General features: G+C 44.4%; 1 protein-coding gene across 1 annotated transcript; it reads left to right on the forward strand.

Annotated features, from left to right (window-relative positions):
- The first annotated feature begins 4,031 nt into the window (after window positions 1-4,031).
- Window positions 4,032-12,515, forward strand: Ghsr (growth hormone secretagogue receptor). The gene is made up of 3 exons (XM_052731736.1): window positions 4,032-4,589; window positions 4,801-5,732; window positions 7,819-12,515. The coding sequence occupies exons 2-3, from the start codon at window positions 4,943-4,945 to the stop codon at window positions 8,121-8,123; spliced, it is 1,095 nt and encodes a 364-aa protein (XP_052587696.1). The 5' UTR covers window positions 4,032-4,589; window positions 4,801-4,942; the 3' UTR covers window positions 8,124-12,515.
- Window positions 12,516-15,938: the final 3,423 nt, after the last annotated feature.

The raw sequence follows: 15,938 nt of genomic DNA on the forward strand, positions 1-15,938 counted from the left end.
GATTGAAATAACTTAGTGAGTATTGTATTAATAAGTTAAATGATTATGTTTATGTTGTTAGGAACCAAGCTGTTGAATGTAAATACAAAATCAAAGAAGTTAAATGTTTAATTGCAAACTGAATTAAGAGTGTCTACAAAAATATGGCATTCACACCTCTTATTTAAAATCTATTTCAAAGTTACAGAAAAGTTGTAAGATAATACAAGTTAAATTAATTCTACCATTTTCTAGATTAATCTTGTGTGTGTGTGTGTGTGTGTGTGTGTGTGTGTGTGTGTGTGTGTGTGTGTGTGTTTTGTAGGTTTGTGTGGTATCTTCACATGAGTGTGCAGGTTTGTGCACATCTCTCTGTATTCATATGTGCAGGCCAGAGCAGGATGTCTGCCTTGTTTCCTTGGGACAAGATCTCTCACTGAACTGCAAGCTTGCCTTTTATGCTAGACTTACTGGTTAATGAGCTGTTGAGATCTGTCTGTTTCCACCCCCCCCCCCCAAAGCTGGGATGGGTGGCAGACATGTGCAGAAGTGCTCAGTTTCTTACTTGGATACTAGGGGTTCAAGCTCAGCTCTCCATAATTGCTGAGCAATCATTCTTACTCAGTGAGCCATTTCCCCAGCCCCAGATTACCTTCAACATTTTGCAGCCTTATCATTTGTTAGGTCTGTCCACAAATGGGGACACACATATGTGGGGTTGAGTGTGTGTGCATACACAATTTTTCTTAAGCAATTGATAGTAAGATGCATACATCACAGTTGAGTATGTACTTCTAAGCATCAAATTATTCTTTTCCATAGAGTTATCAGGCTCATAAACTTGATGTTAACCTAATAATTCTATTTGTTCTACTACTCATGGCTAAGTGTGTCAGTTGGCACAAGAATGTCCTCTCAGGTGGTTTTGATTCTGTGGCAAACAAGCAGCAGCATTTAGCCATTATGTCTCTGGATCCTGAGCATTTTTTGATTCACAGTGATGGCCAAGAATGATCAGCTCCTCTCATACACTGTTTGCTTTGTGTCTTCCACTTATGAAACACTGGGCTTTAGCTTTATTTTGTCACACATAACACAGTCTTTGAGGAACTGTTAAATCAATTACTTTTTATGTGGAGTTTGATGCTTTTTGTGATTACACTTAAGATTTTGCATTCCTGGCTAGAATATGAAACACACACATATGCACATGTGTACTTACATGCTTCTCTGCAGAAAGTGCTAGTCCATAAGGCTCCAGGGACAATAGAAATGACTCCTCTTGCCCAAATAGAGTCCTCCCCACCCAATTCCACTCCCCATCACAAGTACCAGAGAGTTTTTGAGTACTATTTTCTTCCCATCTAGAGTAAAAAATTTACAACAGCTTCTGATGCTCCACAGAATAATACAGCTCTCAAAATCTTAGCCACATAAGAAAGACTGTGGACCAATGTGAAGGAGAACCCACTGGGGCAGCTCTCATGGCAATAGAAAAACACCTGTGATTTCTCACTATTCACTGACTGTAAGGATCCATGGACTGCAGCATTACGCCTCTCCCCATCCCAACACAACAGCATGGGGTACTGTTTGAGGTCCAACCTGCTTTGTGCCCTTTTTCTGAACAGTTGAGCAAGTTTTGCTTTTCTGAAAGTACTCAGCCTCTTCAAGATCCAGTTCAGATGCCTGATCCCTTGAGAAGTCTTTTCTCAAGAACGGGGTATTCTTTTTTGTTTTTTGTTTTTTTGTTTGTTTGGGGTTTTTCTGAGACAGGGTTTCTCTGTGTAACTTTGGAGCCTCTCCTGGATCTCACTCTATAGCCCAGCTGGCCTCAAACTCACAGAGATCCACCCGCCTCTGCCTCCTGAGTGCTGGATTAAAGGTGCGCACCACCGCCCGGCAAGGACAGGGTATTCTTAATTATAGGCTCACTGTAGACGCCTCTTGAACATGCCTGTCAATACTGTACTCAGATGGCTTGCCTCGCTGTGTTTTCATCTCTAGATTAGAGGTTTATACATGCAGAAACTGTCTGGGTTGTTTCTATTTTGTTTGGAGCAATGTTTGATATACATGTAAAGACAGTGTTATGTAAGTTATCATTGTGAAGAAATGGATCAATTTCAATGAAACCCTCTGCTGCTTCTTGATAACACAACACAGATGTATCTGTATCTTACCTATTTTTACATTTATTGACTTGTTTATTACTTATTGTGTCATGTGGAGTGACGTGCACGTGTGGAAGTCAGAGGACAACCTGCTCTCTCACCGTCATACGGGGTCCGAGGTCGGAACTCTGGTCGTCAGGTTTGGAGGCAAGCCCTTCTTCTTGATGAGCTATCTCATTGACTCCGGATTTGTCAACATTTTAGATAAATTCTAGGTCACTTTGGTCCACAGTCTGTAATGCAACAGTGCAACGAGACCTGATGATGTAGTGCACTCACACGAGAGCTGATGATGTAGTAGTGCACTCACAGGAGACCTGATGTGGTGCACTCACAGGAGACCTGATGTAGTGCACTCACACGAGAGCTGATGTAGTGCACTCACAGGAGACCTGATGTAGTGCACTCACAGGAGACCTGATGTAGTGCACTCACAGGAGACCTGATGTGGTGCACTCACAGGAGACCTGATGTAGTGCACTCACAGGAGACCTGATGTAGTGCACTCACAGGAGACCTGATGTAGTGCACTCACATGAGACCTGATGATGTAGTAGTGCACTCACACGAGACCTGATGTGGTGCACTCACTCACACGGGACCTGATGTAGTGCACTCACAGGAGACCTGATGTGGTGCACTCACAGGAGACCTGATGTAGTGCACTCACTCACACGGGACCTGATGTAGTGCACTCACACGAGAGCTGATGTAGTGCACTCACAGGAGACCTGATGTAGTGCACTCACAGGAGACCTGATGTAGTGCACTCACATGAGACCTGATGTAGTGCACTCACATGAGACCTGATGTAGTGCACTCACTCACATGAGACCTGATGTAGTGCACTCACTCACACGGGACCTGATGTAGTGCACTCACATGAGACCTGATGTAGTGCACTCACACGAGAGCTGATGTAGTGCACTCACAGGCCAACCGTGAGTCCAAATTCTCCCACAACCTCTTTCACTGTGAATCTCTTATGAACACGTGCACATATCCAGTTTCTTATCTTATGGACTTGTGTGCCAACAACAGTTTAGGTAATAAGAGAAGGTGGTAAGTCATCTAGTAAAGACACGCGGTATCACACTCCAGTGTGCAGAAGTCTCTCAATTGCAGTTAATGGGATATTTTAAACAGGGGTATAGGGATGTGGTTAGACAGGGGCTTAGTGGTTGATCTGTATTTTGGTGGGCGGTCTCCCTCCTCACCAAGACTGCAGGACTGAGCTGTTGGAAAAGGCTTCAGGCTTGAGAATGCAGAAAGGAGGCCCCCCGGAGCTGGCCGAGGTGCTGAAAACGTCCCAGTCAGAGCGTGGGAAGCAGCCAGAGGCTTCTATGCTCTCAAAACTGTCTTCTCAATTTTTTAGATGTGGGCTCCCAGATCTGGACAGCAGATGCACGGGCCGTTCTCAGAAGAATCTTTATAATATAGGAATTCCCTGAGATTCATTCCTACCGGATAAGGACACCCCCTCGCCCCCGCAGCAACCACGAAGTAAAGCAGCCCTTATTAATTTATTGAATGGTTCATGTATCTCTAAAGCTTAGCTTCCACTCACAATGATCCTCATGCTGTCTATAATTTTACAAAGAAACAGCAGCAAACCAAAGTTCCGGAGGTTGGAGATCTTGCCAGAAAAAAAAAAAATCACAGCTTCTGAATAGCTGATCTCTCCAAATCATGCTTTTTAAAAACACTTAAGTTTACTGGGCACAATCGACATGCGCCAGGTTCGCAGCATTAGCTGCTTCTGCTCCTGCACTTACTACCCACTTTTCCCTGTGCTGGGTCCTATGGCATTCCCGTCCTGCCCCTAGTTTACATCTGGTAAAGGTGACACTCATGCTTATTCAGCGTGCCCCTTCCCCACACCCACTCAGAGGGATGGGATTTAGGACCCGGGCTTTTGCACACTTGTGGAGTGAACCAGCTCTGGTCTTGTTCTATGACCTCAGTCTAGGCAACATGCTTCTGGTTTTAAAATCCGGGGGCGAACCCGAAGGTGTGTTCTAAGATTGCGAGAGGCTCTTCCCAGGTGCACGCTGTCCCTTCTGATTTGAACACAAATAGCTTCTGTTTCCCCCTCTACCCTCCCTTCTCCATCATAGACACGCTCCTTTTTTTCTCCCCACCCGGAGCATAACCAATTCGACCCCCTGTGGAGGAAGGACTTGATCCCGCTGCGGAAGGCATCCTTCTTCTCTCTACGCCACTAAGGTCTCCTCCACCCTTCACTACTCTACCCGAATGACCTGTCCTTCCCGGCCACCCTAGCGCCCAGGGCTGGGGAGAGGAGCCCTCACACTCCGCTTTGCAGCGCCTGTCTTCTGCAGAGCCCACGCACTGGGACGCTGTGGGGAGTACGACATGCTGCTGGGGCGAGATCCCCAGTGCCAGGCAGTGCTGCCGGCTCTGCTCGGGTGACAGGTAAGTGACTGTTTGCGCGGTCTGAGGCTGGTTTCGGAGACAGGGACTGTAAGGAAGAGAGTGGGAAGGGGAAGGAGAGATGGGGAGGGAGGGAGGGAGGGAGGGAGGGAGGGAGGGAGGGAGGGAGGGAGGGAAAGTGGTAGAGGCGCGCAGTCGGTCACTTTCTTTCTTTCACCTCTAATGCCCCCACCCCATCCCACCTTCTCCCTAGGCTTCCCATTCTTTTTCGTCTCCAAGCATCCTTCCTGCACACCGCTGTCGCCTATTTCTCCCTCGCACTCTCCCGCGCGTAAGGGGACCTCCTCGGGGACCAGATCTAGGCGAGGTTGCGACCCGACCCCAAGCCTAGCAGCATGTGGAACGCGACGCCCAGCGAGGAGCCGGAGCCTAACGTCACTCTGGACCTGGACTGGGACGCTTCCCCCGGCAACGACTCGATGACGGACGAGCTGCTGCCGCTGTTCCCCGCGCCGCTGCTGGCGGGCGTCACGGCCACCTGCGTGGCGCTCTTTGTGGTGGGCATCTCGGGCAACCTGCTCACCATGCTGGTGGTGTCCCGCTTCCGCGAGCTGCGCACCACCACCAACCTCTACCTGTCCAGCATGGCCTTCTCCGACCTGCTCATCTTCCTGTGCATGCCGCTGGACCTCGTCCGCCTCTGGCAGTACCGGCCCTGGAACTTTGGCGACCTGCTCTGCAAACTCTTCCAGTTCGTCAGCGAGAGCTGCACCTACGCCACGGTCCTCACCATCACCGCGCTGAGCGTCGAGCGCTACTTCGCCATCTGCTTCCCGCTGCGGGCCAAGGTGGTGGTCACCAAGGGCCGCGTGAAGCTGGTCATCCTTGTCATCTGGGCCGTGGCCTTCTGCAGCGCGGGGCCCATCTTCGTGCTGGTGGGCGTGGAGCACGAGAACGGGACCGACCCTCGGGACACCAACGAGTGCCGCGCCACTGAGTTCGCGGTGCGCTCTGGGCTGCTCACGGTCATGGTGTGGGTGTCCAGCGTCTTCTTCTTCCTGCCGGTCTTCTGCCTCACCGTGCTCTACAGTCTCATCGGGAGGAAGCTGTGGCGGAGGCGCGGCGATGCGGCGGTGGGCGCCTCACTCAGGGACCAGAACCACAAGCAGACGGTGAAGATGCTTGGTGAGTCCTGCCAGGCGGCCTTTCTTCCTCCCTTGCTTCCCCTTCTCCAGGGTCCTCTATTTTCTGTTTCTCACCATCTCCGTGTGCCCATGCCTCACAAGTCTCTCTCTGCCCCCCAGTTCTTGGTCTCAGTTACTGTTTTCCTCTTTCTTCCTCTTTCTCTTCCTGTATCCTCTCTTCTCCACGAAAAAGCTCACACTGGCAATTCCTTAAAATGATTATTACTCGGGAAACTTGCTTCAAGATGGAAATACCTCATCACCTTTTTCTGAGGTCTCTAAGTGTTGGAGGTGAGGTTCAGCTTCCTGCCTCACATAGAATTTGTGGCTATCAAAGTAACATTACAACCAGCAGGTAGGCATCAGATTTAGAAATTACTCCGTGGTGAGTTTAACCAAAAAGTTGGATAACTCTGTTTATAGATGTGTTTTGTTTGCTTTCAATACTGGGGTTTGTTTTCTGCCCTGCATCTTTCTCAGATAATTGCATCAACTCCGTTAATTCAGCCTCTCTAAGGCTTTGAAAGGGGGAGAGCTCGGGCCTCCTTCTGCTGTTCTGATTACCTGTCTCCCCACCTTTCCTCAAGTTGTGTCTCAGGAACCTCTGGGCACAGGCTCACAGCTGGGTGTACTGAATGATTCACATAGAGTCCATCTCCCTAAAGGCACTTGGTGCAGTAAAGTCATGAAGACTGCTCATGTCCAAGAGGAACATCTGCTCTCACTTTCTCAAGACATTTCATGTTTATTGGCATTTAATATTTCTTAGTTTTTGCAGAATGATTTCCTATTTGCAATTTTATTATTCTCAAATTCTACATATCAAAATGATAGCGCTTTCTCCAGGGATGTCAAATTTTGTTTCCCAGAGCAGGATTATGCTGATAGGGAGGATAGATTATCAGTAAGTCTCCTGTATCCTCCATGGGACTGCCAGTAAGTCTCCTGTGTCCTCCACGGGACTGGGACTGTCAGTTCACACTCACTGAAGAGAGGGCCACAGTGCTGCTATGGCATGTTAGCTTTTCTTGTGTGACTTAGTCCTAAGTTGAAGCTACTAACTCCCTCCAATTTCGTAAGCTCTTCATTTCCCCATTGGTATCTCGATGTCAATGCCCATTGTCTTCTTTCAGGACAATTTGAAGGGGATCATTAAAGGGTACAAGGACCACAATATTATTTTCTCTCAATTCTGAATTTAAAAACTTAATCTAAAAATTTAGAATTCTTGAAGAAAGTATCTTCATGTGCAAAATGAAGCCTTGAATGGGTGGTAATTAATGTTGGTCGGCTTAACAATCCCTTATGCTTTATTTATATCTATTATAGATGACATAAACTTGTTTTCTCAGTGGTTACTAATCCCAATTGCATATTCAGTCCCCTGTAAAACTTATTTTAAAAATCTGGGCATAATAGTCCATGAAACATAACAAAACCTTGTCCTAAAAATGGAAAAAAGAAAGGGGGAAGACAGGAAAAGAAAGAAAAAGAGGGCCCTTTCCCCCTTCCCTTCCCTAGATAATTTAATTTAATGAGTTTGTATTATAACCAAGAAATCTGCATTTCTTAAGCATGCCCAAGAAGGTGCTGGGGCTATTGCTTAGTGGTAGAGTACTTACAGGGCATGCTTAATCCCAGCATGAAGGGGGAGAAGTTTTCCTGGGAATTCTGACCCATGCTGTGGTTGAGTACAGACACCTTGTCTTATTTATATTTGTGTTCTGTGTAATGCATATAAATGGAGGGTAATCTTTAATCAGTTGTTTAGTTGAGTCATTATATCAAGTCAAGCACAAAGTCGAGTAGTTATCAAGTAGGAAGACTGGGAGGATGGGTGAAGATTGTTTAGCCGTTGGACTCACTGCATGTCAAAGTGTCAGGATAGACGGGGGTGGGGGGGTGGGGGGGGTGGGCAGAGCAGTGTTTATGTGAGGAGGAGGATGTCATGTTTTCCCATGTTAACAGTAACACAGGATGTTTGTCAGTGGGCATGCTACTCATGGAAAAAACAAAGCCAAGACTTAAGAATGTGAAGTGGTTGGTGACATGCCTCACACTGATGATCTCTTGCTCTGTGCCTTCAGCTGTGGTGGTGTTTGCCTTCATCCTCTGCTGGCTGCCCTTCCATGTGGGAAGATACCTGTTTTCCAAGTCCTTCGAGCCGGGCTCTCTGGAGATTGCTCAGATCAGCCAGTACTGCAACCTTGTGTCCTTCGTCCTCTTCTACCTCAGCGCTGCCATCAACCCCATTCTGTACAACATCATGTCCAAGAAGTACCGGGTGGCAGTGTTCAAGCTTCTGGGGTTTGAATCCTTCTCGCAGAGAAAGCTCTCCACTCTGAAGGATGAAAGCTCTCGGGCCTGGGCAAAGTCGAGCACCAACACATGACAGCACATCGAAGCTTCAGTCATTGCTTACTGCTCCATACCAGAAGCCATAGCCAAGCAGGACTTGGGAGGAAGCGGAAAGTCAGTTTAGGATTAGAGACACATGGATCTGGAAACAATTGGGGGCGGGCAGTAAAGCCAGAAGGGTAGGGTCTGTGCAGTTTGAGCTGATTGTGCACTCATCAGAGTGCTCATGTGCCATCCCTGCACACTGTCTCTATGATTTGGACAGCTTTTCCACTCAGAGGAAGGAGGAGACAAGACTGGGCACCGGCTTTCCTTCTTAGTGGGTAAACACTAACCTCATTTGCTTTTCTCATCATCATAAAAATGAAATAACATCACACACAACTTTAGACATGACTTTTCAAAGCTAGCAATCTCCACAAAGCTCCACAACATTCACCCAAAGCACCATAACATAAGGCACACATGTGATCAATATGAAACGATTGAGAAATCTCCATTCTCCCCGCCCCCACAGTAATTCTGAAACCTAGTATGCTCCTTACCAAGCAGCCCGCTTGAAGTTGAACAGTTAGTTCCATTAGTAATATTTGATGTATTTAATTTGATCATAGAAAAACTGATTCAACAGCTTAAATTTCATGAGTACAATGAAAGCTTTTAAGTAACATAATTTACTGTTTTTTTTTTAATTCAAAGTTAATTAAAATAAGCAATTCAGTTCTTCAGTTGTAGTAGGTACATTTCAAGTGTTCAATAGACCAATGTGGCTAGTGGTTATCATACCAAGCAGACACTCCAGAGTGCATGAAACATAATTATTAATCTCATATAAAATGTTTAAAAATAAGCACCTGTCCCTGTCAAATGTTTTTAAATAGTATATTAGTATAGCAGGATTTTAGAGTAACAAATGTTAAGGTCACACCTAATGCTCTATCTTCATGGTGGAAGAGAATGGAATACATTTTAAAATTAAATCACATGTTTTAAAATAAGTTTAATTGCATGCATCAATTCAGGAAGTGAAATATTGTAAAAAACCATAGACTGCCTTCTTTGACTTAATATGTAAGCTAATTATAAGCCTTTCATTTGTGGATAGGTAATTATCATTTATTCTGGCCAGCTTATAGTAACCTAAAGAGTATCAAAAACTTTCAAATAGTGAAGGCAGGCTCATAATTTCCCCAACATTTATGCTTATTTCTACTAAAAATTTATTTAAAAATTTCAATCGTTTCTTTCAACTTGTTCCTGCCATGTCCTATCTCCAAGGTGGTCTTGCTATTAACACCTCGCTGCTCAGTGATAGACACAGTCAATGTATTTCTAGTTTCATTCTTAGTCATAATTATGAATGAGTACACCTTTCAATAAATACTGTGCATTTTAGCTATAAAGATTAAATTTCATTTCTAAAGACACTACTTTCTATATGGTCAGCTGGATGATCTCAGTCCATCCTTCCAGAATGATTGCTTCCATTCTTCTGTGACTACTGTCAAGTGAGCAGCTCCTATGGAAGGACTGGTTAGGCCATTTAAGGAAGTTAATGTCTTGCACTTAAAAGAAAAGGTTATTATGCTGAAGTAATGGAGTGCCTACTTGCTTTGGAAACATCAAAAAACAAGCATAATTAGAATTACTTTTAAAGAAATATTTCTGAAACCCATGTGGACATGCAACTCACTCTAAACACCTCACGTTACCAAGTTGACTGTTGAGTTAATTCTTAGGAGTGCATCAGCGAGCACACACTGATGCATTCAGTTCCATGAGATACTGATTAGTGCATTTAGCACCCATCTCCTCAATAGCGCTCAGTAAATTAAAAAGAGGGATTTCAGCTTCCTGACACAGTTTCTCTATAAATACACCACACTTGAGAGGAAACAAGTTTTCAAAAAAGAATGTTTATCACTGTTTTGGAGTGAAACAAGCCTGATGAGTTGCTTAGTTTCTTCAGTGGTCCCATCTCTGTGCTCTATGACGGGCGTCTTCAACTCACATCTGAGGAGTGGACTACAGAGCAAGGGCCACTGTGTTTCCCACTGGTTCACCTGGGAAGTGAAAATCCTTTATTTAGAGAAAGGAATCTTTAATTTGTCCACTCCAATCATTACTTTCTTTTGTTACTTGCAAGTTCTTTATGTTATTACATTCTATGTATCGTTCAAGACTCAGGGCAAAAGAAAACTACCCTGGAGAAAGTTGTGTGGGAAAGCCTACCGTTTCCCACACTTGGTACGTGCCCTCTATGTCTGAGCTCTGAGAAATTAACAAGCCAAAGATTTTCTTATTCTTAGTGATTTCACAATCATCTGCATGTTGTGCTGTGGGTAATGGATAAAGAGATTTGAATTATGAAGTAGATATCTCTAGTAGGCAAATATCAAAGTCCCCACCACAGGACTGCAATGGGCCGTTCATCACACTGAGGTACTGTGTTCTTGGCTCCAAGTATGTTTGAATGGGCTGGCACTACAATATTTGTAGACGGAGCTGATGTGTCTGCTGGTGGGAACCATGCTGAGGCATTCAGAAAGGCAAGAAGCACGCTTCTCTTTTTGGTCCTGGTTTCCATGGCCCTGGTTACCCAGCAGTCAGCTTTCTGCCACACTTGGGCAGTGTCCAAGTCAAGGTCATTGTCTTCAGTATAGGACGAAACTGCTATATGAGCAGGAGCTTTCTAAATAATCACTTTAAACATTCATGCCCATCAATTATTTTAAATTGGAAGTTCTATCAGGGTGTGGTGGTGCATATTCATAACCCCAGCTCCAGGAAGCTGAGGCAGGAGGATTACCACTAGTTCAAGGTCTGCCAGAGTTGTCTAGTGAGTTCCATCACAGCCTGGGATGCAGAGTGATGCATTTCAACAACAACAACAAAAAACAAATATTAATGTTTAAAACCTGTGATGAGGAAGTTTAGAAAGACCAGTGCAGCCTCCAGCTAGGAAAAACACTCCACAGTGACCTTCGGGTGCAGAGGTGGCTGAGGTGACGAGATCACACTCAATCTGGTGTTTTTTTCTTCATGCAAATACTTTTGTTAACTACTTAAGATAGTGACAATTTTGGGTTCAACATGAACAGTTTTAGCTCATCTTTTTTTATTTATCCATATACTTGAATTTAATATTTTAAAAAACTGTGAGATTTTGTGCAAGACTGGTGCCTACACTCTTTTGTCTTTTAAAGAACAGTGTGTACCTCTTTAAAACATTGCGTAATATTTACATATGCAAGATGTGCTGGTCACCATGTGTAAGCTAATAGTCATTCTGTTATCAGAACCACTGTATCTAGTGTAAACAACAGCATTCAAAGAAAGAGGTGATGTCCTTGAAGACACCACGTCTAACATGGTGGTTAGCTAATGGGTCCCCTGTGATTTCTCTGCAGCTTAAACTGTGACAGTAGCTGGCACGTACAACGACAAGCTGCAGAGATGATTGGTGACAAATGGTCGCTGAGTCAACTGGGAACCTAATGTTCATTAATTTACTTATTTTTTAACAGAAAATAAACTGCTATTCAAATCAACAGAAAGCTGCACAGTCTGCATCCTGAGCAACAGACTCCCAGCATTAAGCTCATGTCACTTCCCAATCAGACTTCCTCCGATCCAGTCATCCAGTCCTTTGCAATAATCTAAATGTGAAGCAGTTGAGGAGGAGGGGTCTGCTGGGGCTTATTTTTGTGGATTTCCTACTGAACTCAGACTTTTTCAGGATGCTGGAGGCTAGCTAATGAGGCCAACATCATCGTCTTGTTTTAAATGGTCTGTGTTTATGCCTCTGCTATTGTTTACCTACTTACTGGAATTTCCATAAATATGTCATGCCTTTATGGTACATACCTTTGCTCAAAGGACTGACTGCCAGCTACTCCCAAATCTGGCAAAAAAGGAAAAAACCTCTACCGTAAGAAAATGTTCCTCATGAAAATGGCCAGAAAGTTCTGCCAAAATATCACAAATGTCCTCTCTAGGCCCCTCTCCCCGGCCCCCACCAGACATAGAAAGCACTCGGGGGAAACAGCTTGAAAGATACCCATGGTTTTAACAACTCAAACCCAAATCACAGATGTAGCTCAATCCACAAAAATATTTGTAATTTTCACATTTAGTGTAGTGGATTTAATGTACTAGAAAACACTTGTTGGTGTGACTATTGCTAAACACTGTAGCGTTATCAGTAAAATATGATATCCTAGACACTACTGTACTTGGTCCCTGTATGTCACCACAGCATACCAGAAATGTCACTGGGGGTATTTTGGCTTCTTTCTTCGAAGGTTTTTGTACATGTTAGCTAAGACTTCGCTGTAGCTCTCATATATCTGTCTCACAGAATTTGCAATCCCTTTCCTTGGATATAATAACCAATAACTGCTTAATAAAATATCTTTTTAAAGCATGTAGTATGTTCGTTAACAGTTATGAGCCTGTGAGTCACTCTCCTGCCTGCTGGTCCTGGTTTACTTCTGTTTTGTCTTTTACATTTCTAAGATGGCAACTTTAAGGAGCTGTCCGTTGTAGTGGGCTGTTTCTCTCAGGGTTTCAGTGTTTGATAAGAAGCCTTGGATCCAATTTGTGTAAATATTCAGAAGAGCAGAGGACCTTGAGAAGGACTGTGATTCCATACTCACCACTTTTCAAGCTCTTCGGGCTTGTCCCCCAAAGCCATGTGCCCTGTGTGGTTGACCTGTGAGCCAAAGATCTCAAGCCCTTCCAGGCAGGGACAGAGCCCCCAATCCTCTTTCACTCAGCAGCTACTCACTTATGTTGGTCAGATGGGAATTCAAAGGCTGAATCTGCACCAGCCAGGCACTGGATTCCAGACATTTGTATCCCAGGAGCCAGAAAACAGAGCTAAAATTAGAGAACTCATTAACATCATCAATTTTCATTTGCTAATTACAAGGTATTGGAGTAGTCTACTACCCCAACAGTGACCATCCTTAGTTTGGGTCTCTTTCCAGAACAGATTCTAGGGTGATCTACAAGTGCCAAGCATCCCTTGCTTGCTGGATCATAGCTCGCAAGGAGCTATGATCTAATGTCCTTCAAGGAGTCACACAACACATCACAAATCAGTACCCAGCTCCCAGAACAGCTTGAGAGTCTGTGCAACAAGCTTCCAAATTGTGCATTTCCTCTGATGGTCATTTCTCATCAACACAGGATTGTGGAGAAACACAAAAACTAATCTATAGAGGAAGCAGACAGTGGTGGGTACATCAGAGTACCTGGAAAACCAATCTGTCCACAAATAAGAATCAACAATTTAGAGCAATGATGAATGTCTTCATTTATGAGACACCGGTGCTAAAGGTCTGAAATTAATTTTCTTATAATTTCCCCAACATACACAGGAAGAAATTCTTCTCTTATCCCTACCAGAAGAAGGAGAGGGAGGGGGGAGGAGGAAGAGGTGAAGGGAGAGGAGGAGGGGGAGAGGAGGCTGAGATTAAGATTGGAGGAGATGTGCCTGCAGCCACTGAGACAAGAGAAGTTTTGACACACTGCCAGGAATAGCAGTATAGCAAATCTGCAATTTGATACCAGATTGGTAAGACTTGAGTCCCCTCATTTTCCTCACATCTTTTATTTAAATTTATTCTTATTTATGCATATATGTGTGTGGGAGTGGGTATATGCACTCAAGTGCAGGTTCCCACAGAGGCTAGAAGAGGCTGTCAGAACCCCTGTAGCTGGATTACAGGTAGTTGTATGGCATCTCTGTGTGCGGAGAACTTACATCCTCTGAAAGGTCAACAAGCACTCTTAGCTGCTGAGACATCATCTCTCCAGCACACCCTATTTCCCAGGTTAGAGTATCTCATAGACATGAAAAACAAACAAACAAAAAATGATACTGTAAAATAATTTTCACAACATGAGTAAGCTTATTGTCTCATCTTAAAGAAAAATATATTTGAAGAGGACTGAAAAAATATATTAACATGTTAATGCTTTGTATGACATTTGGTGAAAAATGTCTTCTGTTTTCTCATGGTTCCCAACATTTCTTTCTAATTTTTTCCCATCACAAATTCAGGGTTGTTAAAATTAAATTTGGAGGCTAGTTGTACTGGCTAGGTTTTATATCAACTTGACATAAACTAGCTCCTTAACCTTCTGCTACTCATGGAGGCAGTAGTCACCTATCAGTATTCATTACATAGTCACAGTTACTATTTTGCCACTTAGCAAAGGACAAGGTAGCTCCATTTGAGCCCCATCTCTGTCCATGCTCTGGTACCTAGAACATTTCACTAACCATCTAGAGTTCCAACTGACCCCAACCAGGCAGAGGCTTCCCAGCCACCTTATTGATGGGTTGTGGCACTTGAGAGAGGTGAGTGAAAGCAGCTGCAAGCCCAGCCAGGCCTGGGAATTGCTCTGGCTGAGATATTGACCACATACTGGCAAGCTTGCCAAAACGCAACAGATAGAGGAGGTGAGAGAGAAGGCTCCCTGGGGCTCCCCGACGAGCCAGCCTAGAATAACCAGCGAGCTCCAGGCCAATGAGCGACCCTGGCTCCGAAATAAGTGGATGTCACCTGAAGGACGACACCTGGGATTGACCTCTGGCTTACACACACACACACACACACACACACACACACACACACACACACACACACACATACACACACAGAGAGAGAGAGACAGAGAGACAGAGACAGAGACAGAGAGACAGACACCGAGAGAAAGACAGAGAGACAGAGAGACAGAAACAGTGGTACATATGTACTTGCGTAGCGATATACCTTTCAGAAATCATTTGCATCCTCTACCAGTAGACACAGTTACCTTTATTTCTGGATGAAAATATAATTTTAGGCTCAGGAGGATGTGGAAGAAGATAGAACCTTGTGAACATCCTGGATCCTTGGCAGCACATCTCTATGCACATCCCCTTGTTCACTACGTAGCCTGATCAATGCTTTAGAACCTGTCTTGAACAATTTCTTCCACTTAGAGTCTGACCTTCAGAAAGAAGGCTCATGTAGTATGCACTGACTTTGAAGACAGACAGTTGATTCTATGTGCAGCTTCACTACTGACCAACCAACCACACGACACTACATAATCACTTAACACCAGACTCTCCATGCCCCAGACTACTTGAGGGCACAGTGGGAATGCCTAAAGTGCCAGTGTTACCAGAGTCAAACATCTTAATCCAGAAATCTAGCCACACCCACACTGACTCTCTTTCCTAACAATTTATTATGCTGTCTCCAATACATTATTTCCAGTTTGGTGTTTTGCTTTGTTTTTAGACAGTCACACTATGTAGCCTATGTTAATCTCAAACTCAGCCTCCTAAATTCTGGGACTGCAGGAGTACACCATAATGCTGAGCCAGTTTGCAATTTCAATCTTCTTTATAGAAGATCAAAACTCTAAGCCATGTATGCAGAATTCTCCCATGGTTTTTGGACCTTCCTCATCCCAATGTTTACAGTAACTTCACCTCCATCTGTCAGTGGACTATTCACTGGCTTGTATTTGTGGACTCTTTCCAAAGAATTCAGCAGTTTTGAGAGAAACTGAATTTGGTATTGCAATTACGTTTATCAGTTTAGGTGCATTTTAAGTAAGTAGTCACAATAATGAGTATGGTTTGGCTCACACAGGTTGATGGAGCAGAAGTGTTTGGGCGTGTTACAGTGTGGACTTGTGACACATGGCGTAGCATGGCCTGAACATCTGCCAGAGTCCCTGAGATGCTGCACAGAAAGTGTTGAACACCAGTGACCTGCGTCAGAGTGCTTCTTATCCCTATGCATGAGCACTGAGAGCAGAGAATTGTTGGTCTCTAGAAATG

The sequence above is a fragment of the Peromyscus californicus genome, unplaced genomic scaffold (assembly GCF_007827085.1).
Source record: "Peromyscus californicus insignis strain IS unplaced genomic scaffold, ASM782708v3 Scaffold_9__1_contigs__length_137607984, whole genome shotgun sequence".
NCBI lineage: Eukaryota > Metazoa > Chordata > Mammalia > Rodentia > Cricetidae > Peromyscus > Peromyscus californicus.

Coding starts and splice junctions, on each gene's coding strand:
- Ghsr (XM_052731736.1), top strand. CDS start 4,943: ATGTGGAACGCGACGCCCAGCGAGGAGCCGGAGCCTAACGTCACTCTG. Junction 5,733..7,818: donor GCAGACGGTGAAGATGCTTG/GTGAGTCCTGCC, acceptor CTGTGCCTTCAG/CTGTGGTGGTGTTTGCCTTC.